This window comes from Nuphar pumila, chromosome 11 (assembly GCF_984573655.1).
Source record: "Nuphar pumila chromosome 11, dmNupPumi1.hap1.1, whole genome shotgun sequence".
Classification (NCBI taxonomy): domain Eukaryota; kingdom Viridiplantae; phylum Streptophyta; class Magnoliopsida; order Nymphaeales; family Nymphaeaceae; genus Nuphar; species Nuphar pumila.
In genome coordinates, this window is record NC_143259.1 from 118,407,947 (window position 1) to 118,433,286 (window position 25,340).

The following is a 25,340-nucleotide window of genomic DNA, read 5'->3' on the forward strand; positions in this document are numbered from 1 at the left end:
AAACATAGGCATATTGTTGAAAGTGCGATGAGTATGCGTTATGACAATCATCTTCCCATCAATCTGTGGACAGAAGCTTTGCATTCTGCTGTATATGTGATAAATAGACTTCCCATGGTTGTTTTAGAAAACAAATCTCCTTATCACTGCCTTTTTGGAATTCATCCAAATTATCATGACTTATGTGTTTTTGGATGTGTTTGTTATGTGCATATTGATCAGTCTTTGAGAAACAAGTTTCAGGATAAGGCTCAGAAGTGTAGATTTGTGGGATATGTGGATGACTACAAAGGATACAGATGTTATGATCCTATTAGCAGACACATCAAAATCTCGAGAAATGTTGTTTTTGACGAGCTGAACTTCAATCATAAAATTGACACAGGTGACATGTCCTCTACCTCAGTTGAAGTTTATTACCCTTGGCTAAATTCAAAGCTCTTTGATAATTCAAATGAAGAATGTCATTCGGACTGTGTGCAACATGAAGAAGAGAGTCCAAAGATCGTTGGTATATCGGAATCACAGAGCTGTGAAGCAACACCACCATTGGAATCGGGAAGGTGTAAGGGCATTTCCTACACCAGACAAAAAACGGCTGCTTCAGGACTCCTAAATCGGGCTCAAGAGGCTGCACCTACCTCCTCACACACCCTTGACGTCAGGAGGTTCAGTCGCATGCGGCATCCTATTGATAGGTGGGTTAGCTACAACAATTTCTCCATGGATTTTCAACTTTTTTTGACTGCTCTCAACAAGGAGGATGAACCTATTATGTACTACCAGGCAATCACTTCTAAGAAATGGGTAGAAGCCATGAATGATGAAATGCAAGCCTTGCATGAATGTGGAACCTGGGAAATTGTTCCCAGACTGCCTGACAGAAATGTGGTAGGATGCAAATGGGTCTACAAAATAAAATATAAACCAGATGGGACCATTGGACGATACAAGGCAAGACTCGTAGCAAAGGGTTTCACACAAGAAGCAGGCCAAGACTATGATGATACTTTTAGTCCAATGGTGAGAATGGGAACGATTCGAATCATTCTTTCCTTAGCTGTTGAACATGGGTGGACACTGAGTCAGCTTAATGTTAATAATGCATTTTTGCATGGAGATTTGAAGGAGAAAGTTTATATGGAACAACCACCTGGATATTATGAGGAAGATTGTAAGACAAATGTATGCAAACTAAAAAGGGCTATCTATGGTCTAAAGCAAGCATCTCGCTCTTTGTTTGACAACTTCTCTCTTGAGATTCAAAAGCATGGCTTTGCTCACTCCCTACTAGATCACTTATTGTTCATCTTTAGAGGGCAAAATGTGATCACCTTATTGCTAATTTATGTTGATGACATTGTCATCACCGAGGATCATATCAAAGAAGTAAAGAAACTACTGAGTCAGATATTCAAAATGAAAGACCTTGGAGCCCTGCGTTATTTTCTTGGAGTTGAAGTTGATAGCCGAGCTGATAGGTTGACTCTCACCCAACACAAGTATACGATGAATGTTCTAACCAAAGCAGGTATGAAGGATTGTAAACGTCTAGAGACTCCAAGTATTCTTCACCAAAAACTGAGTGCCCATGATGGAGACTTGTGTGAGGATCTCACCAGGTACCGCAGCCTAATAGGGATGTTACAATATCTCACATTCACTCGACCTGATATTGTTTATTCAGTCAATCAGGTGTCCCAGTTCATGCATGAACCGCGTACTGGGCATATGGAAGATGCTAAAAGGATACTCAGATATATGAAACGAACAGTTGAGGATGGATTGATATATTCTCCAAAACCATCTGGCAAGGACATGCGCGAGATTACTGTATATTGTGATGCAGACTGGGCAGGGGATCCAGATGAACGAAGGTCTACATCAGGATATTGCATCTTCATTGGAAGAAACTTAGTATCCTGGAGCAGTAGAAAACAAAAGGTCATTGCTAGATCAAGTACTGAGGCTGAGTACAGATTCATGGTTGCCGCTACTGCTGAAGTCACATGGGTCAGGCATTTGCTAACTGAAGTGGGAGAAGTGATATCTCGGTCTGTCTTGCTATGCGACAATCAAAGTGCTCTCAACATGTCATTCAATCCGGTTCATCATAGTCGTGCCAAGTACATTGAGATAGATCAACATTTTGTGAGACAAAAGGTTGAAGAAAAGGAGATCGAGCTCGAATTTGTTAACACTGAAAGACAAGTTGAAGACATATTCACAAAAGGCTTGACCAAGGATCGTTTTTGGACACTTAAAGGCAAGTTGTTCATGGTTCAAAACTATGATCAACCTGAGGGAAGCTGAAAAAGTCTATTTGTCTATGTATTCTTTACTTGTATTTGTTATTTTGTATTCCGGGTCTGGATAATATATCAGACCCGATCCATACCGTAAACAAAGAATATATATACACGTTTTAGGTCACGATTTCATTATTGGAAATCGTGACAACCGCAACTCCTTTCTCTTTCATCTCTCTTTTCACGTATGATAGATCCTAGTGAATCCTAGTGAAATCTAACACCATGTTCATATCTGATGCTTAAGAATGGTTGCCATCATATTGCTTTTCCCAGAGCTACTCTATCTCGGAGAAAAGGTAGCTGATACCTATCCTGATGCTGGTTTTTTCCACCATTTTGATGGAAGGGTCTGCACCAGTGTTATTAAAAACGTGCCTCAAGGCGCAAAAAGCTCACCTCGCCTCAAGGCGAGGGCCTTTGTGCCTTGAGGCACAACATAAAAGTGCAAATGCCCTGAGGCGTACGCCTCATGTGCTTTGAGGCGTACGCCTCAAGGTGAGGCGTACACACCTAAAATTTTTAGTCAAATGGGGGTCAAAGCCCCCATTTGACCAAAAATTATGGTTAAATATTAGGGGCCCCGACCCTAATTAGGGTCGGGGGCTCTCATTTTGTCAGCCTCGTCTCTCACTCACTCTCTCCCACCTCTCGCTCGTCTTGGTCTCTCACTCACTCTCTCCAACTTCTCGCTCGTCTCCCACATCTCTACAAAGCCCCCATTTATTGCTCTTTCTCGACAAATACAAGAGAGAAAGGAAAAAAATAATTTATACAAGGCAAGGGCGACAACCCTAAACCTAAACAAATCGGTTTTGATCCATAAGAAACCGGGTCTCAAACATAAGCCCCCCCCCCCCCAAAAAAAATTCTTCTGAGGGGCGTTGCCCCTTTAAGACCCCTGCATCGGGGGGGAGCCCCCGGACCCCCATTACTGCAAGAGAAAAAACTCTGAATCAGGCTCCATAACTCATCAGGTACTGATACTTCAATCGTCATCGGCCAGACCAGTTTTGGATTTGACCAATCAAACCCAATCCATTACCTATTTTGATCCATTTTAAGGTGCATAAAGGGTTGTTTTTATTCATTATTGTATGGTGCTTGATACGCACGAACACACATGCATGTATACCTATTTTTTCTCAAACAAAAAAAATACACACATCCACACATACACACACATAGCTGTGTTGTACCCCTATACCCAATACTTTTGTAAATTCTGATGTTGTACCCTATGTGCTCACACCTGCATCCATACCCATAGCTGTACCTATGTGAGTTTATAGATTCAACGAGATTTCATTAGAAAAAAGTGAACAAGAAGCTCTTTGCAGCTTGAATCAACCTTTATCTATTATTTCATATTAATAGATGAATTTTAGCCCTTATGTTGACAAGCTACTTTTAGTGAATGCTAGTGGCAAAAAGTCAACACACTACATTTGAATAATAAAGTTACCCAATTTTTTAATTGTTTGATATTAAGTTTTTTTATTGAATATTCTTATATGTTAGCGTATATCTGTGCTTTACTCTCATTTTGAAGAGTTTTGGACAAATATATTAACGCTTGGTTGTTAATGCTAACATGCATTTTCTAATTATGACATGATGTTGTTAATGCTAATATGCATTTCGTTGTTAATTTTTTATTGAATGAATGCTCATATTTTATTTCTTAGATACTTACTTAGATCAACTTGTTGCATTAATGTTACTTTTACATGTTAATCTCATGTTCTGTCAATATTTATTTGAGATTTTTTATTTCTTGTTGGTTGTTGCTTCATCAATAAAGCATTATTTATTTATAATTTTAGATATTTTTTAGAGTTTTTTAAAGTTTTCATTTTTTTTTTGAGGCTTATGCTTTACGCCTTGAGGCTTACGCCTCGCCTCAGATTTTGGTGGAGCGCCTCGCTACGCCTACGCTTTTCACAACACTGGTCTGCACTGTCTCATCATACTTTCCCTACCACAAGAAAAAATTGGCATTTCAGGGAGATAATTAGATCTGGTCACTGTTTTGTCTTATTCATTACTGTTCTGAATTCACATAAGTCTATCATTCATTTTTGCTTCTTTATTAGTGGTTACTGATTTTGAATAAAAAGTTTGTTCTGGGGAATAACATTGCATGTCCATTGGATTTAAGATGGCTTCTTTCTTACTGATTTTGCATGTTCATTGGGTGTAGGTTGCTTGGTCTTTTGGTTTCTTAGGGTCAGTCTATAAGGGTCAAAAGTAGGATTTACAATTTATACATGTGCTACTTTGATAACGCTTTTATGACTATCTGGAATCTGATGATGTTACTTCAGTAAATGCCACTGTTTTTCGTACTGGATCTGGAAAGTGAGAATGTTATCTGGTTCTTGCTGATGATTATTCATATGAATTGTCCCTTCTTTTGCAGGCATAAAACTCGACAACACATTGGGCAGTTGGTTAAAGAAACATCTGCAAAGCTTAAAGCGGCTAGTGAAACTGATCAGCATGCTGAAGTTAGTGTGAGTATTAATGATATATATCTTCATGTTTACCGTGTTGCTTCAGAACCATCTAGGGCAGGATCCTACCTTTTCTTATTTCTTCAAACTAATTCTGGATACAAGCTATGAGTTACACTAACAGTACTAGTGCTGGCTTTCTTTCATCCATATATTGCACTTCTCTATTTGGCCCACATGTATTTGCTATGGGTCTATTGATTCTCCAAATAATCTTGTTCAATAAATAATACTGAAAGGTACAAGAAAATTAAAGGAGAAATAAGGACTCGAACTAACATGAGTTGTGTGTTTTCAAGTCGCCCAAGCTGCTAGGAGTCCCAAAATGAAGCCTTATGCTTTCTTAAAGTTGGATTTTTCTTTTTCCTCTCAAGTGGTCCTTGTTAGATGCATAGAAGACTTTGCAGAACACCTCTTATCATTTTGTAGGATTCAATGCATTACAAATTTTTTTCTACATTTTAAAATCTGTGATACCATATCATGACATGCAAATTGGACTTGTTTGGTGCGTGACAGAATACGAAGTTTACATTAGTAGGCCATACTATCTTGGATGACATTAATAGCATATACTGATGTCTGATGGTTTACATTCTCTGTCAAGCTTTGCTTGTTTCAAAGCTCAAGCTTGGTCTTAACAATATTAGCCAATTTCTAACAAGCTAGTCCAGTGTTGGGTCAAGCTTAGCTTTGTTCAACATAGCATGCTCGAATAATAGAGAAGTATTCACTCAGCTAAAACCTGACTTCTCTGCCCACATGCCTGATGACTTGGAGCAGTCTCACAAGATTTTATGAATGTTCAAATGTTCTCCCATGTCGTTTAGAGCTTATTGCATGTGTTCAAAATCTATAGTCCCCATGCTTGTTTGTTGATCAAGCTGCCAAGATCTGTCACCTGAGTGTGGGTGCGGGTATGGAGGGTACGACACGACAATTCAAAAAAATGTGGGTACAGGGACACGTCTATATATATATATCACATAAGTACAAAATAAATTCAAAGAATCAAATTCCATTATTCCAACAAGGCAATAACATAAATTAATTTAACAACCAACTAAACTACTAACATGCTAACAACTTTATTCAAAGAATCAAAATTCAAGTAAGAACTAAGAAACAACAAGCTACAACTAACAAATTAACAATTGAAGAAACAAGTTATAACAAGCTAATAACAATTTCAAATAATAGTATCGCCGGAATGTCACTGGAGGTGAGATCCTTTAAGTGTCCTTGCTGTTGCTGAGAGAGAGATAGAGAGAAGAGGGAAACGAGAGAGAGAGAGTATTGGATGGGGCAGGACCAAAATGGCTCACCCCTTTGACCTTGATTTGACCAAAGCTGATTTTAAGAAAAAAAATTGGGTCTGCGCTGGACTCAATCCGACCCGTGGCATACCCGCACTGCACCAGTATCCGCCCCCGTGTTGACATGGGTACGCCGACTGTTTTGGCGTGTCCCAATTATATATGCCAAGATATAAGTTTGCTAACCTATTGGTAACCCCTTTCTGTAATTCATTCTCCAAATCGTTCAATAAGTGGTAATGCATATTTTCCTATGTTACTGGATAACCACATGCTTGACCTGACAAGCATTCTAGGATGGCATTTGTAATAACTTTGTTTTGCGGTGCACTTTGTATGCATCTGTGTGTGTGTGGTTGTGGTTTTTCCTTCTCAAAGTAATAATCATTGCTTATCTTTGCCAAATTCCCCTCTTTGTGTTTTGTTCAGGTTTTTTCCTTCTTACATAATTCTTTGGTTATTTTTATTTCTGTATATCTTCTCTAGTATCTCTAGGTCTTCAATTCCTTTAATCAAACAATTAATTTGCAATTTTTTTAATCTAACATTTTTTGCATGCCACTGGAAATTTAGCATACCCTATGTCACATGGGTGCGGGTGTTAAAATATGTAATCCAAACTTGTTACTTCGTATATATATTTTACATATATAAGGTAATACATATACATATATATAATATATGTATATGTATCTACCTATTATATATGTAAAATATATATATAATTCTATCTTTAGTCTTAGGGGTAGTTTAGTCTTTTTTACACATATTCTTTTTCGAATATGTCTTGTAATTTCTTTTCCCATTTTTATTTTTTCTTTTTCTTTCAATAAATGCTTTGTACCTACCTTGGGAGGGGCCCAACACACTAGTCGTTGGACCCCTCCAACGGTCACATTTGTGACCGTTGGAGGGGCTCCAACGACTATGTGGAGCCCCTTCCAAGGTCTCCTTTAGCCCTATAAATATGGGCTCTCTCCATTGTATTTGTAAGAGAGTGTTGGGATTGATTGCCCAACCATTTTAGTGTTTATGAAACTTATGAGTGCATTTGCACATTTGTAATTTCGTATTTTGTGCTTTTGGTGCACAAGTGTTCCAAGTGTTCTTGGTGTGTGTATGTTCACACATTTATATCGTTCCTTTGACTTTAGTATCTTGTTGAAGATACTTTTACAGCGGGTGCGACACGAGTGCGGCGCAATTTCAAAAATTTTGGACACGGGGACTCGACTATATATATATATAACAATAATTCTAGTAAACAATTAAAATTAAGGTAAACACATCTATGGGTCATGGTTAAAGGAAAAAAAACTTGAAACTATGACCTTGTGAAATGGTCCATAATCTGTAGTGCTGGTCCAATTTTTGAAATGACCCCTTTACTATAGCATTCACATCTTTGTGATCTGTTTAGTTTTGACATTTAAATGTTTAAACTTTATACGTTAACAGTTGCACTGATTGTGCAATGCAGTCTGTGACTGTGCACAGTCACAGACCGTGCAGTTACAGTTGTACAGTCTGTGACTGTGCAACTGCATTGCACAATCTGGTTATATATTTAAAAAAAATATATATATATATATATAAAATGATTTTTTTGTTTTTTGTCCTAAAAATGGACATTTTTGGACTCAGTCAAAGTTGACCGAGTCCAAAATGTGGACAGACTTGGCCTCGACTCGTTGACCGAGTCCGACTCGGCGTTGACCGAGTTCGGGCTGAGTCCGAAGCCGCACCCATCTCGGGGCGTGTCGACTCGGGTGCGGCGCCTCCCTAGCCGAGCCCGTGTGACATAGAGCATACCATGTTTCCTTATTGTCATTCACATGTTCTTCTGGTGGTATGATAAGCTGAAGGTCATATTGTTAAGTTGTACATGTATATATATGTATTTTCATACATATATATTTGGTTTATACTTTATATTATACATATATATATTATTTTTAATAATGTAATAGGTAATACCCTTTAGGGGTATTTTTGTTATTTTACTCTTGTAATAGGGACTTTTCATTAGGAACAATTTTTCCTTTTTGTCTTTTGCTCTTTTGACCATAGAGTCATTGGGGGCTCTCCAACGGTGATAAATATGACTATTGGCAGCTCCCAACGACTCTATTGGGAGCTCCCATATAGTCTTTCTCTTGTAATGTGTATAAATAAGGAGATTTGTTCTCCCATACTCCTTAATGCTTCTCTTAAGCATTCATGCTCAATAATATTAATATTTTTTATATTTTATGTTCTCTTTAGTTCTTTAATGTCTTGAATGCACTTAGTGCTTGTGTTGTGCCTTTGTACTCTTGTATTGTCCCTTAGTTGGACTTATGTATGTTCATGTGCACTTTGTGTTTATGATCTTGTAAGCCCTTAGAGGCCCTCATTTTGTATTTTTGCATATTTCATTACATGGTATCAAAGCCAATAAATCTTTTTTGGCATTTTGCCTATTTTGGTTCTTGGGATTCTTTGGTTCTAGTTTGTGCTTCGTGAATGATTCGTGATCGTTGTGTGGCTTGGATTCAAAGAAAATCTTGACTCGATCTGTATCTTGTATCTTTAAGTGTTTCTTGTGTTATCTATCTCATGCATTATGCAAGAAAAAGCACACATTTTTCTTATCTTTGAAAATTATTTGTTATTTTTATTAAAAACTAAAATTTTTAAATGTTGCTTTTTAAAATTATCGTTGGATTTATTTTCATAAGGTTTATAATAGTTGTTTGATCTTATGAAATTTTATGTGTATGCTTTTATGAGATCTAGTTTGAATCTTAGTTTTTACTAAACTTGTTTTATTTGATATGTATTCATATGATCTAGTATTCTTGAGCATGTATTGTTGGCATTTAGATGCTTTATTTAAACAATTTGTGGTTATAAATATCAAATCATGTTTGTATTTATTATTGAACATTGTTTTGTTTCTTTTTGAAAATTTGTCTCATATTTTTAAAATAATTTGAAATGGTGTTGTGTGTTTTTCACAAGTATGATCTTATAAAATTGTGCTTAACTTGAGTTTAATTTTTCTCTCTTTACTCTTTGTGTTCTTATGTGAAACTTAAAATAACTTTTGAAGTATTAAAAATTATGATTTAGCTTATGAATAAATAATTTTTATTATTGGTATTTGATCATTGTTCACTTGTGATTGCCTTAAATGATGAATGAGATTGTCTATTCATGCATAAGGTATTGAGTATGATTTCTTATGGAAGTCATTCACTTTAATAAATGTCTCTTGTTGGTTCGTTTGTGGACCTTATGATTGTGTTATTTTCTTTAGTCTCATGGCTCTTTATTGAATATTATCTTACATGTTTTGTATGAAATTTAAATATTATGTTTTTATTACATACTTAATTTTTAATAAAATATTAAGTTGAGCATTATGAGAAACTTCTTTATGTTTGCCCTTTGCTATGTCACACGGACTCGGCTCCAAGGTCGCCGCACCCGCGTCGACACGCACCGACACGGGTGCGGACACGGGTGCGGACACGGGTGCGGCTCGGACTCGGTCAACCCGACCCTGGGTGCGGTCAACGCACCCAGGGTCATTTTGGTCCATTTTTTGGAAATTTTTTTTTTTGAATTTTTTTTTAAATTTTCTGGGCTACAGCTGTAAGGAAAAAAACCCATCACAACTAAAAAACCTGTACACTTTCAAGTTTTAAGTACAGAATGGGCACAACTCAAGTTTTTGTGGTTTTTTCCTGTTTGAAGAAAGTGAATTATTACAGTGTATGAAGAAAGTGCCCAAAAGTGAATTATTCCTGTATGAAGAAAGTGTACAGAATGCCTTCACAACTCATCACCTGTCCCCTAATGGGCACAACTTTGACCGAGTCTTATATATATATATATATATATTTTATTTTTTTTTAATATATATATAGCCGAGTCCCCGTGTCCAAAATTTTTGAAATTGCGCCGCACCCGTGTCGCACCCGCACCCGCACCCGCACCCGCACCCGCACCCACACCCATGTGACATAGCCTTTGTTGGTGTTATAGGCGTTTTCCTCATGATTCACTTTAATACTTGTCCATTATTAATGGACGTGCTTGTCCAATTAGATCTTTGGCGGACATGTGTATTCTTGATTAAAGACTCTTTATTCATTGCATACTTATTATTTAAAAATTATTAATTTTTATATTGTACCCTTTTTTGTATATACACTTGGTGCCTTAATCTATCACTTGCATACATGCTTAAATGTGTTTTTATGCATATCTTATGTGATTCTTCGTAGTTTTTGTATAAGATATGTGACTTTAAGTTATTAAGATTATTGCATATACATGAGTTTTTGATCCCTTTGTGAGTATCCATGATTGGTTGTTCTTGTGTATGCACTTGGTTTTCTATATGGTCTTTTAAGCATCTCTATATATATATGTTTTGGCCCTCTTTAATATTATATGCCATTGTTGTCTCATAGTAAACTTGTAATCTAGATTGAACTATCTCTCTACATAGCTTGCTTATATTGACTATACATATGATTGCATCAATTGTCATCTTGTTATGCACATGACTGCACTATATTCATTCTAAGTTTTCATATACTTTTATTGAATTTGATTTGAAAACTTTGTCTTTTTAGTTCGGTTCTTATATATGAACTCACTTATTTGAAAATTGATTTTAGTGAGTATTTATAGCCTTATGGCATTTTTTTTATCCATCACAGATTTTTTATATGTTGCATCTTTTGTTTTTTGCCTTATTGTTATTGGGTCAGAGTTAGCCGTTGAGGTGAGCTATTTGTGCACCTCAAGTCATCTTATTAATTTGTAATTATCAAAATTTATGGGTGTCATGTTGACACATGTTTTAAATCTAATTGATGGATGATTGGTCTCTAGATCCATGTTGCTTTTGTTGAACCGGAGTGGTTTGTTAGGGTGAGTAGTGTGCTCGATTTTGTCAGTTTAGATTGTTGGCTTATAGTTTGGTTCTAACTGACATTTGTTTGATCTCTGGTTTTGTAAGTATTGTATCACTCATTTGGATATTTTGTCATTTGTATTATAGATGCTTATAATTATGTTTATCTGTAATGACTATCTATTTTTTAAAGACATGGTGTTTCAAAAGGTTGTTATATTTAATATTTTTGCCTTGATTTGTAAATCTTTTCCTTATCTTCTTGATGACATTAGTTTATTTTCATTACAAACTCTCTTCATGTGTTTCCTTCTATTATGCCTCTGATTTAAGTGTCATTTTATGTAGACTAGAGATGTTTTTCATTATGGTGAGTTATATTCATCCATTGGTTATTTGCACTTTTTGTGTATTTGTTTTGCCTATATGTGGCATTATGATTGTGCTCTTGTTATTCACACTTTTTGTATGTTTTGTTGCCCATATGTGACATTGTGATTATGCTTTTGTTCTAGTAGTTGATACACTTGTTTAAGTGTCATTTTATGTAGACAATAGATATTGTTGGTTATTCACACTTTTTATGTGTGTTGTAGCCCATTAGTGATATTGTAATTATGTTTTTGTGCTAGTAGCTGATACATTTGATTTTTGAGGTTTGGGGGTTTAGTAAGGTGATTGATTGTGGTGGTCGAACTATTGTTGAGGTTTACAAAATATCACTCTTTGATATTTGTGAGATTTTTAAAATCTCTCCATTAACATTTTAAACTTTTTCTACTTGTTTTTCCTTGTATGAAAAATGTTCATTGATAAATTTTCATGCATTTCATTGATAACATATATATGTTTTAAAATTGTTATTTGGTCCTTTGTACTTAAACTCAGTGATTTATGAGATTGCTCTCATTCATTATTATTTGTATTAAATATATTGCATATATATATGTTTCAAATTGAGTATCTTGTTCACATTATTGCATGCATAAAATTAATTAACTCCTCTTTTCTTGAGGGTTCTTTCTTGAAGTGTTATACTTTATATGCATGTTGTTTTAGTAAAAATTGATAATTTGTTATATTTGGAGAGTTTTTCTAAAAATTTGGGATATTATTAATACATGATTGTTTATCTCTTCTTGATAATTGATATGTTCTTTGGTGATTAAATTCTCTTATGATCAATATTTATGTTTTCTTAAAAAATATGTTGATTTTGTATTTATGATGTTTGAATTTGATTTCATAAAAATTTCTCTTTTGAAGTATGCTTTTATCTTTCTTAATGATTGTCTAAATGTTTTCAAAATTTATTACTACTTTGTTTGAATTTTTTTTTACTTGAGTATTATTTTTGTTCAAAATATATATATTTGTTTTGAAACTTCATAACTATTTGGTTAAAATACCTTCTTTTGTGTAGTTGGGACCTTTGCTTTGTTTTCTCTATAGGTTCTTAAAGATGCGATGAATTGAAAAAATAATATTTTTGATCCATCATGAAGATGGAGATAGCTGATGAAGGAATTTGGGGATGATCATCAATGAAGACATTTAAAGACTTGTATTTGCACAATTTTGTGATATGTCATAAAGATAGAGATTTTTATTGAAGACACTTAAGACTTGGATCCTTTCCATTGATTTTTTTTGTATTTCTCAACTTCCGATGTATCACACCGTAAGTTTGAGGGAGGGTGTTAAGTTATATATATATTGTTTTTAATAATGTAATAGGTAATATCCTCTAGGGGTATTTCTCAGATTTTGAATCTCCAGGTCCTTCCATGCGTGAGAGCTGAAAACAGAGAGAGAGAGAAAGGGAGGGAGAGAGAAGTTGGGAGAAACCGATGCCCTATTGTCATAGGGTCGGCTGTTGTGTATATTCCTTTATATTAACATGTGATTACAAAATTAGGGTACTAAAATACCCTCATTACAATAACTTATATTACATAATGCCATTAATGAAGAAGTGGATGTCACGGGTCTGGATCTTCAGATCCATGACCCGTAACCAGAGAAAACACTTCTTTTCACCCTCCCTCAAGTTGTGCATGATCTTGAATCATGAACAACTTGCCTTTTAACGTCCAAAATCTATCTTTTGTCAATCATTTTGTAAATATATCCGCCACTTGATCTGTAGTTCGAACAAATTCAGGCTCAATCTCTTTCTCTTCTACCTTTTGTCTCACAAAATGCTGGTCTATTTCAATATGTTTGGCACGACTGTGATGGATTGGATTAAAGGACATACTAATGGCACTCTGGTTGTCACACAAAAGAAGTGATCGAGATATCGATTCTCCGACTTCTGTCAGTAGATGTCTAACCCAAGTAGCCTCAGCAGTGGCGGTTGCCATTGACCTGTATTCAGCCTCTGTACTGGATTTGGCAACAACCTTTTGTTTCTTACTATTCCAAGAAACCAAATTCATCCCAACAAATACACAATAGCCGGATACTGATCTACGTTCATCTGGATCTCCCGCCCAGTCCGCATCAGAATAAATAGTGATCTCATGTGCATTTTGCCCATTTGTCTTTCGCTTATATATGAGACCATCCCCAACCGTTCCCTTCAGATATCGTAGTATCCGTTTAACTGCTTCCATATGCCCTTCACATGGTGCATGCATAAACTGAGAAACCTGATTCACCGAGTAGACTATATCAGGGCGAGAAAAAGTGAGGTATTGTAACATACCCACTATGCTACGGTACTGTGTGAGATTATCAAATGGATCTCCGTCTTGAGAGCTAAGCCTTTGATGAAGAACGCTAGGAGTGCTCAAGGGTGTTAAAATGTAAAACTGTACATATATGTATATATAATAATATTATATTATATATATATATACATTTTTCATTTCTTTCTTTTCTGTAATTTTTTTCCTTTATTTTTTATTTTTTGTCTTTATGTCATCTAGTTCAGTTTGAACTAGAATGACTGTTGCTAGTCAAGTCCTGTCTAGACTTGACTAGCAATAGAGCTGTATTATAGAAACCTCAACAAAATGGACTGGCAGAACGAAAACATCGCCATATTATAGAAACCACTAGGACTTTATTAATAGCAAATCAAGTCCCGAAAGACTTTTGGGCAGAAGCTGCCTTAACTGCCACATATCTCATTAATAGGATGCCATCTTCGTTACAAAATATCACTCCCATTGAAAAACTTATGAATATTTCTCCAGACTACTCTAGACTAAGAATATTTGGGTGCAAATGTTTCATATTTACTGACAAAAATGATAAACTTTCCCCTCGTGCGATTCCCTGTGCCTTTTTAGGATATGCTGAAAACCAGAAAGGTTATAGATGTTTTGACTTCAAAAATAATAAACTATATGTGTCTAGAAATGTTTCCTTTCTTGAAAAGGAGAGCTTCTTTGATTTTAGAAAATTAAAAGACGTCACTGAGTACTCCTTTTTGCTAGATCTAACATCAACATCTAATGAATATGACCTTGACTGTAACTTTGATGATGATCAAAGAATTATTGATCTTAATGTTGAAAATGAAGAAGTTCATAGAGATACTAGTATTCAATATTCCAGGCGACAAGAGTCTAATCCTCCATGTGCACTTGAGAAATATTCTAACATTCCAACTAGACAATCAACCCGAATCTCGAGGCCTCCAGGAAAGTTTGTATCATACGAGTCTTTCTCACCCACATATAGGGCAGTTATTGCATTAATTCACTCATATGAAGAACCATCCACATATTTTCAAGCAAAAAATGATATCAAATGGATAGAAGCCATGAAAGCTGAATTAGATGCACTTGAAAAGGCTTCTACATGGAATATTCAAGATCTTCCTCCAGGGAAGAAAACTATAGGATGTCGATGGGTTTATAAAATTAAAACCAAGAGTGATGGTACTCTTGAAAGATATAAAGCCCGTTTAGTAGCCAAAGGTTATGCCCAAGAATATGGGATTGATTATGAAGAAACCTTTGCTCCGGTGGCTCGTATGACTACTGTCCGAACCTTAATTGCCTTAGCTTCTATCAAAAAATGGTCTATTTTTCAAATGGATGTCAAAAATGCTTTTTTAAATGGAAAGCTAGTTGAAGAAGTATATATGGAACCCCCTCCTGGTCTAAGTATTCCTAAGGGTAAAGTCCTCCGCTTAGAAAAAGCTCTTTATGGACTTAAACAAGCACCAAAAGCTTGGTATGATAGGTTTAGTCGTGTTATGATTGATATTGGTTTTCAATTCTGTTTAACTGACACTGCTTTGTTTATTAAGAATTCTGATGCAGGGATCATTGTGCTTCTTCTCTATGTGGATGATATGATCATCACCGGAAGCGATAAACAGGGAGTTGAAACAATCAAAACACTTCTTAAATCTCATTTTGAAATGACTGATTTGGGCTTGTTGAGATATTTTTTAGGCATTGAAGTTGCTTATTCTCCTAGAGGATATTTATTATCTCAGACTAAATTTGCTTTTGATATTGTTTTCAGGTCTGGTATTACTGATGATAAGAAAGTCGACACTCCAGAAGTTGTTAATGTTAAAATGAAGATTGATGATGGAGAACTTCTTGCAGACCCTACTCCTTACATACAGCTTGTCGGGGCACTTTCCTATCTATCCATTACCAGACCAGATATAGCACATGCTGTTCATACAGCAAGTCAATTTCAACATGCTCCTACTTCTGTTCATATGGGAGCAGTCATGCGTATTATCAGATACATCAAGTCCTCTCTTTCACGAGGACTTTTCTTATCTTCCTCCTCTTCTCTTGATTTAATTGCATATACTGATGCTGATTGGGGAGGTGATCCCAATAACAAACACTCAACCACTGGCTTTTGTGTCTTTTTAGGGGAATCATTAATCTCGTGGAGGTGTAAAAAGCAGCAGAAGGTATCTCTCTCATCCACCGAAGCTGAATACAGAGCCATGGCAACCACGACCATGGAAGTAGTTTGGCTCCGACGACTGCTTGCTGACATGGGAGTTGAAGCAACAAAGGCTTCACAAATGTGTTGTGACAACAAAAGTGCGATCTACATTGCCAGTAACAGAACATTCCACGAACGCACCAAACACATCGAAATGGATTGTCACTACGTCAGAGAGGAATATCTACACGGGATAATTGATCTGCCATATGTCACTTCAGAATATCAGTTAGCAGACTTCTTTACAAAGCCTCTCGCTGCTCCCCGATTTCACTTTCTCTTAGACAAACTTTTGCTCATTGTACCGTAAGTTTGAGGGGGAGTGTTAAAATGTAAAACTGTACATATATGTATATATAATAATATTATATTATATATATATATATACATTTTTCATTTCTTTCTTTTATGTAATTTTTTTCCTTTATTTTTTATTTTTTGTCTTTATGTCATCTAGTTCAGTTTGAACTAGAATGACTGTTGCTAGTCAAGTCCTGTCCAGACTTGACTAGCAATAGAGCTGTTGGACTGTGCCCAACAGCTCTATTGAGTCCTCTTTCAGCTGTGTATATAAAGGGGTGCAGCCCCTCTTGTATTTTACTCCAATGCTTCTTAAGCAATTGGTTTTTCATATCAATAAAAAATACATTTTTATTTTTATTTTGTTTCCAGTTATACCCTTTTTAAGGGTTATGCTTTAGTGTCATTCTTGACACTTGTTCTTGTTAATCTAAGCTCGTGTTTCGAAGATCCCCATTTCATTTCAAAGGGCTTGCGGTCTTTCGTACCCGCTTTATTGAGAACATCAATGGTATACTTATGTTGAGTGAGAGTCATTTCTTCAGAGGTACTGTCGACTTCAACTCCAAGAAAGTACCGTAGTTTGCCAAGGTCCTTCATTTTGAACCTTTGATTCAAGAGATGTTTGACTTCTTTAATGTGCTCATTGGAATTGCCAGTGATGATGATATCATCCACATATATCAACAACAGAGTAATTGTGTCTTGGTTCTTAAATATAAATAAGGAGTGGTCAAGAAGAGATTTCTTAAAACCATATTTTTGTATTTCAAGAGAAAAGCTGTCAAACCAAGATCGAGATGCCTGCTTCAATCCATATATCTCCCTTTTTAGTCTGCAGACATATTTTGTAGGATTACCTTCTGCGTAACCAGTGGGTTGTTCCATGTAAACTTCTTCTCTCAAATCTCCATGAAGAAAAGCATTCTTCACATCAAGTTGGCTAATAGTCCATTGGTGTTCAATAGCTAAAGAAAGTATGACTCTGATTGTCCCCATCCTCACCACTGGACTAAAACTTTCATCATAATCCTGTCCTTGCTCCTGTGTAAAACCTTTGGCTACAAGTCTCGCCTTATATCGCTCTATAGTCCCATCTGGTTTATACTTTATTTTGTACACCCATTTCGAACCAACAACGTTTCTGTTAGGTGGTCTTGATACGACATCCCACGTACCACATTCATGTAGAGCTTTCATCTCCTCATTCATTGCTTCAATCCATCTTCTGGAATTTGATGCTTGAGAGAACGTTGTGGGTTCATCTTCTTTATTCAAGGCTGTTAGAAAGAGTTGAAAATCTAATGAGAAATTTTCATAACTGACCCACCTTTCAATTGGATGGCGAGAACGTGTAGATCTTCTAGTATCAACGATGTTGGATGTGTCCATGTCTGAATCAACTATGGTGGGTGACTCTCTTTCTCGTCGAGTGTAGACAAGGCCTTTATACCTTCCTGGATTCAAAGTTGGGTCTGTATTTTCATGAGCAATCATCCTATCAGTAGACATAAGTTTCTTATCCTTTTGAGTGCAATTTAAGCAAGCATCACTAGCTCCTGAGAGAAGTTCATAATTCAACCAAGGATAATAAGCCTCAACTTTAGGTTTTGATTTTGAAGAACTAGTACATCGACAATCAAAATTCAATTCATCGAAGATGACATTTCTTGATATTTTGATGCGCTTGCTCACCGGATCATAGCACATGTACCCTTTATAGTCATCAGCATAACCCACAGACCTGCACTTCAAAGCCTTGTCCTGAAACTTATGTCTCCTTGAACTGTCAACATGAACATAGCATAAACAACCAAACACATGCAAATCATAGTAGTTGGGGTGTATACCAAAAAAAGACAAGTAAGAAGACTTGTTTTCCAAAATAGTCATGGGCAACGATTTATCACATGAACTGCAGAATGAAAAGCCTCTGTCCATAAAGTGATCGGAAGATTACTGTCATGCATCATGCTCATCGCACTCTCAACAATATGGCGATGCTTCCTTTCAGCAATCCCATTTTGCTGAGGTGTGTGTGGGCAAGACACATTTTTCCTTATCCCGTTACTTTGAAGAAAGTTAGTAAAGTCAATGGAAGAGAATTCACCTCCTCCGTCACATTGAAAACTTAGGATGTTTTCAGAAAATTGGTTTTTGACAAAGGAATGAAAGTTACGGAACAACTTGAAAGTCTCAGATTTATGTTTCATGAAAAATATCCAAGAATAGCGAGAATAACTGTCAACAAATAAAAGATAATATCTAGTTCAAGATATGGAAGCAACTGGAGCAGGCCCCCAAACATCAGAACAGAAAATCTCAAAAGGTCTTGAAGCTCTTTTATTGATAGAATGAAATGGTAAAACATGACTCCTACATAAGAGACAACTAGAACATTTGTTGTCATTGACATTTATTCCTAGACTTGACTTGGGAATGAGGTTGTTTGAAACAAGCTTTTCAATGAAACTACTACTGCAGTGACCTAGACGACCATGCCAAAGGTTTGACTTATTGATTTCAAAGACACTAAAAACGCAGGTAGGATTTTCAGAAGGCAACAATGATTGGAGCTTCAAGTTTGGGTCTACAGAGCTAATATGTGCTGAAGGATCTTCTTGAAAAACCTACATATTGCCTTGCCGTTTTCCTCTAGCGAACGTCTCCTTCGTGCAGAGATCCTTAACAAGAACAGAAGAGGGAGTAAATTCAACTGAGGCTTTGATATCATCAACAAGTTTAGAAACTGAAACAATGTTTTTCTTGATATTAGGAGCATAAAGAACCTTTGAAAGGTTGATGGAAGATTCGGGCAAGGGTATAATGGAGTTTCCAATATGCAAGACAGAGTGGTGTGATCCATCTCCAGTAACTATACTACTACCAATGTAAGGAACAAGTTTTAGGAGCTTACTTGCATCACCAGTAACGTGAGTCGTTGCGCCAGAGTCCACATACCAAGTACCTTGCTCATTTTGTTTCAGATTCAATTCTGCTAAGGCTGACAACAACAACTCTTTTACTTCTCCGTTGGTCCTTGTACTGTCTGTGCCTCTTTTTGCTTCAATTTGTGTTGATTTTCCTTTATTTAGGAGATTGAACCAACAGTTAGCTTTGATATGCCCCTTTTTATTACACAGAAAGCAGGTAGGAATTGGCCTCTGTCTTTGTGGATTGGTATATGAGTTGGGTGTAGGCAATAATCCACGACCTCCATGACCACTTCTCCCTTGTGCTCCCTTTCCCTTGATATCATAGCTTTCTCATCCTCGTGCATAAGTAACCCCTGTAGCAAGAACTTCTTGTGCCCCAGTATGCATAGATGATTCTTCAGAAAATCCCTTTAGATTCATCTCATATTGTAACAATTTTGCGCGCAGATCTTCAAAGTTGGGCAGCTCAGGTAAACATAACAGGGAAGTGACAATCATATGATAGTCGTGTCCCAATCCACTGAGGGTTTGCTGTACCAAATCTTTATCAGAAACTGTACTTCCAACAACTGCTAGCTGATATGTGATAACCTTTATTTTGTTCAAATATTCCATGATGGTCATGGAATCCTTTCTTAACATTTGAAATTCTTTTTTAAGAAACATAATCCTGGCCTGAGAAACCTGTGAGTATGTCTGAACAAGTCTGTTCCAAAGTTGCATGGCAGTGCAGTCATCTGGAATGGCTACAAGAACCTCTTGTGACAGTGTTGATGTAATATAAGCAACTAGCGCTTGGTCTCTTTTCATCCAAGCCACAAATTCAGGATTTCTAACATATACTGTAGTAGATTCCCCTTTGCTGTCCCTTTCTTCTCGTGATATGAATGTCAGAAATATCAGAAATACCAACCTGCAAGGGTTAGAGATGAGGTAAAGAAGGAGAAGAGAGAGAAGAGTAGTTGGCGGCAATAGGGTTTTCCCTTTTTACTTATTATTTATAAGTGATACAATACAGGGTATAACTTTACACATGTAATAAAAACTAATTACAATCATGCCACCGCTCACGCATCACAAGGTGGATCGGGTCAGATCCATGATCCAAACTAACATCCTCCCTCAAGTTGAGTATGGTCTTTGATCATGCTCAACTTGTCTTTGAGTGCCCAAAACTGATGAGTGGATAATCCCTTGGTAAAAATGTCAGCAACTTGCATATCTGACCTAACATATGCAGGTTCAATTTCTTTTTCTTCCACCTTTTGTCTAACAAAGTGTTGATCGATTTCGATATGCTTCGTGCGACAATGAAGAATGGGATTGAAGGCAATATTAATAGCACTCTGATTATCACAAAGAAGCAGAGGACGAGATCGGTTCTTGTAATTCTTGCAGTAGGTGTCTCACCCACGTAACATCGGCTGTTCCTGCTGCCATTGCACGATACTCGGCTTCAGTACTAGATCGCGCCATTGCCTTTTGCTTCTTGCTACTCCATGTTACAACATTATTGCTGATAAGGATGCAATACCCTGAAACTGATCTGCGCTCATCAGGATCACCAGCCCAGTCCGCGTCTGTGTAGGTGAATAGTTGATGTCCTGACGTATAAGCTGTGTCTTTGTTATACATCAAACCATCTCCAATCGTACCCTTTAAATACCAAAGGATTCTTTTTACTGCTTCCATATGTGCATCTGTAGAAGCATGCATAAACTGAGAGGCCTGATTGACAGAATATGCTATGTCAGGCTTAGTGAATGTTAAGTATTGTAACATCCCTACAACTCTGCGATACAAAGTAGGATCATGATAAGTAGTGCCTTCTTTAGCACTTAACTTATGATTTAGAAGGCAAGGTGTGCTAATTGGTTTACAATTCTCCATCCCTGTAGCGAGTAAAATATCAATAGTGTACTTATGTTGGCTCAATGTAATAGTCTCATGTCGACTATCAACTTCCACACCCAAAAAATATCGCAAGGGACCCAAGTCTTTCATCTTGAATTTAGCCATCAGCATAGACTTAACCCAAGATATGTGATCCTCATCACTCCCAGTAATAATGATATCATCAACATATATAAGCACCCAAACAATAGCTGAACCACTTTTGAAGATGAACAATGAATGGTCTAGAACACTTTTATTGAACCCATGATGCTGGATCTCTGTGGAAAAACTTTCAAACCATCCAGGTGGCTGCTCCATGTAAACTTCTTCCTTTAGTTCACCATGCAGAAAAGCATTTTTAACATCAAGTTGACTGAGTGACCATCCATGTTGTAACGCCAATGCAATGACAATCCTGACTGTGCCCAGTTTTACTACTGGGCTGAACGTTTCATCGTAGTCCTGCCCATATTGCTGTGTGAAGCCTCGTGCAACCAGACGAGCCTTATAGCGCTCAACACTGCCATCCGGTTTGTGCTTGATCTTGTACACCCATTTGGATCCTACAACATTCTTGTTATCTGGCCTTGGCACAATTTCCCATGTATTGCATTCATGCAATGCTTCCGAAAGACATCGCCATATTATAGAAACCACTAGGACTTTATTAATAGCAAATCAAGTCCTGAAAGACTTTTGGGCAGAAGCTGCCTTAACTGCCACATATCTCATTAATAGGATGCCATCTTCGTTACAAAATATCACTCCCATTGAAAAACTTATGAATATTTCTCCAGACTACTCTAGACTAAGAATATTTGGGTGCAAATGTTTCATATTTACTGACAAAAATGATAAACTTTCCTCTCGTGCGATTCCCTGTGCCTTTTTAGGATATGCTGAAAACCAGAAAGGTTATAGATGTTTTGACTTCAAAAATAATAAACTATATGTGTCTAGAAATGTTTCCTTTCTTGAAAAGGAGAGCTTCTTTGATTTTAGAAAATTAAAAGACGTCACTGAGTACTCCTTTTTGCTAGATCTAACATCAACATCTAATGAATATGACCTTGACTGTAACTTTGATGATGATCAAAGAATTATTGATCTTAATGTTGAAAATGAAGAAGTTCATAGAGATACTAGTATTCAATATTCCAGGCGACAAGAGTCTAATCCTCCATGTGCACTTGAGAAATATTCTAACATTCCAACTAGACAATCAACCCGAATCTCGAGGCCTCCAGGAAAGTTTGTATCATACGAGTCTTTCTCACCCACATATAGGGCAGTTATTGCATTAATTCACTCATATGAAGAACCATCCACATATTTTCAAGCAAAAAATGATATCAAATGGATAGAAGCCATGAAAGCTGAATTAGATGCACTTGAAAAGGCTTCTACATGGAATATTCAAGATCTTCCTCCAGGGAAGAAAACTATAGGATGTCGATGGGTTTATAAAATTAAAACCAAGAGTGATGGTACTCTTGAAAGATATAAAGCCCGTTTAGTAGCCAAAGGTTATGCCCAAGAATATGGGATTGATTATGAAGAAACCTTTGCTCCGGTGGCTCGTATGACTACTGTCCGAACCTTAATTGCCTTAGCTTCTATCAAAAAATGGTCTATTTTTCAAATGGATGTCAAAAATGCTTTTTTAAATGGAAAGCTAGTTGAAGAAGTATATATGGAACCCCCTCCTGGTCTAAGTATTCCTAAGGGTAAAGTCCTCCGCTTAGAAAAAGCTCTTTATGGACTTAAACAAGCACCAAAAGCTTGGTATGATAGGTTTAGTCGTGTTATGATTGATATTGGTTTTCAATTCTGTTTAACTGACACTGCTTTGTTTATTAAGAATTCTGATGCAGGGATCATTGTGCTTCTTCTCTATGTGGATGATATGATCATCACCGGAAGCGATAAACAGGGAGTTGAAACAATCAAAACACTTCTTAAATCTCATTTTGAAATGACTGATTTGGGCTTGTTGAGATATTTTTTAGGCATTGAAGTTGCTTATTCTCCTAGAGGATATTTATTATCTCAGACTAAATTTGCTTTTGATATTGTTTTCAGGTCTGGTATTACTGATGATAAGAAAGTCGACACTCCAGAAGTTGTTAATGTTAAAATGAAGATTGATGATGGAGAACTTCTTGCAGACCCTACTCCTTACATACAGCTTGTCGGGGCACTTTCCTATCTATCCATTACCAGACCAGATATAGCACATGCTGTTCATACAGCAAGTCAATTTCAACATGCTCCTACTTCTGTTCATATGGGAGCAGTCATGCGTATTATCAGATACATCAAGTCCTCTCTTTCACGAGGACTTTTCTTATCTTCCTCCTCTTCTCTTGATTTAATTGCATATACTGATGCTGATTGGGGAGGTGATCCCAATAACAAACACTCAACCACTGGCTTTTGTGTCTTTTTAGGGGAATCATTAATCTCGTGGAGGTGTAAAAAGCAGCAGAAGGTATCTCTCTCATCCACCGAAGCTGAATACAGAGCCATGGCAACCACGACCATGGAAGTAGTTTGGCTCCGACGACTGCTTGCTGACATGGGAGTTGAAGCAACAAAGGCTTCACAAATGTGTTGTGACAACAAAAGTGCAATCTACATTGCCAGTAACAGAACATTCCACGAACGCACCAAACACATCGAAATGGATTGTCACTACGTCAGAGAGGAATATCTACACGGGATAATTGATCTGCCATATGTCACTTCAGAATATCAGTTAGCAGACTTCTTTACAAAGCCTCTCGCTGCTCCCCGATTTCACTTTCTCTTAGACAAACTTTTGCTCATTGTACCGTAAGTTTGAGGGGGAGTGTTAAAATGTAAAACTGTACATATATGTATATATAATAATATTATATTATATATATATACATTTTTCATTTCTTTCTTTTATGTAATTTTTTTCCTTTATTTTTTATTTTTTGTCTTTATGTCATCTAGTTCAGTTTGAACTAGAATGACTGTTGCTAGTCAAGTCCTGTCCAGACTTGACTAGCAATAGAGCTGTTGGACTGTGCCCAACAGCTCTATTGAGTCCTCTTTCAGCTGTGTATATAAAGGGGTGCAGCCCCTCTTGTATTTTACTCCAATGCTTCTTAAGCAATTGGTTTTTCATATCAATAAAAAATACATTTTTATTTTTATTTTGTTTCCAGTTATACCCTTTTTAAGGGTTATGCTTTAGTGTCATTCTTGACACTTGCTCTTGTTAATCTAAGCTCGTGTTTCGAAGATCCCCATTTCATTTCAAAGGGCTTGCGGTCTTTCGTACCCGCTTTATTGAGAACATCAATGGTATACTTATGTTGAGTGAGAGTCATTTCTTCAGAGGTACTGTCGACTTCAACTCCAAGAAAGTACCGTAGTTTGCCAAGGTCCTTCATTTTGAACCTTTGATTCAAGAGATGTTTGACTTCTTTAATGTGCTCATTGGAATTGCCAGTGATGATGATATCATCCACATATATCAACAACAGAGTAATTGTGTCTTGGTTCTTAAATATAAATAAGGAGTGGTCAAGAAGAGATTTCTTAAAACCATATTTTTGTATTTCAAGAGAAAAGCTGTCAAACCAAGATCGAGATGCCTGCTTCAATCCATATATCTCCCTTTTTAGTCTGCAGACATATTTTGTAGGATTACCTTCTGCGTAACCAGTGGGTTGTTCCATGTAAACTTCTTCTCTCAAATCTCCATGAAGAAAAGCATTCTTCACATCAAGTTGGCTAATAGTCCATTGGTGTTCAATAGCTAAAGAAAGTATGACTCTGATTGTGCCCATCCTCACCACTGGACTAAAACTTTCATCATAATCCTGTCCTTGCTCCTGTGTAAAACCTTTGGCTACAAGTCTCGCCTTATATCGCTCTATAGTCCCATCTGGTTTATACTTTATTTTGTACACCCATTTCGAACCAACAACGTTTCTGTTAGGTGGTCTTGATACGACATCCCACGTACCACATTCATGTAGAGCTTTCATCTCCTCATTCATTGCTTCAATCCATCTTCTGGAATTTGATGCTTGAGAGAACGTTGTGGGTTCATCTTCTTTATTCAAGGCTGTTAGAAAGAGTTGAAAATCTAATGAGAAATTTTCATAACTGACCCACCTTTCAATTGGATGGCGAGAACGTGTAGATCTTCTAGTATCAACGATGTTGGATGTGTCCATGTC

At 36.7% G+C, this 25,340-nt stretch overlaps 1 protein-coding gene across 2 annotated transcripts in view; it reads left to right on the plus strand.

Moving 5' to 3' along the window:
* LOC149823112 (syntaxin-22-like) overlaps nucleotides 1–25,340 on the plus strand; it is a 47,796-nt gene that overhangs the window by 9,631 nt on the left and 12,825 nt on the right. The window contains exon 2 of one of the 2 annotated variants that reach the window (XM_089980557.1): nucleotides 4,732–4,819. In XM_089980557.1, the coding sequence (XP_089836683.1) occupies nucleotides 4,732–4,819 (88 nt within the window). Of the gene's footprint in view, nucleotides 1–4,731; nucleotides 4,826–25,340 lie in introns of both variants that reach the window. The other variant, XM_089980556.1, reaches the window with a different exon arrangement.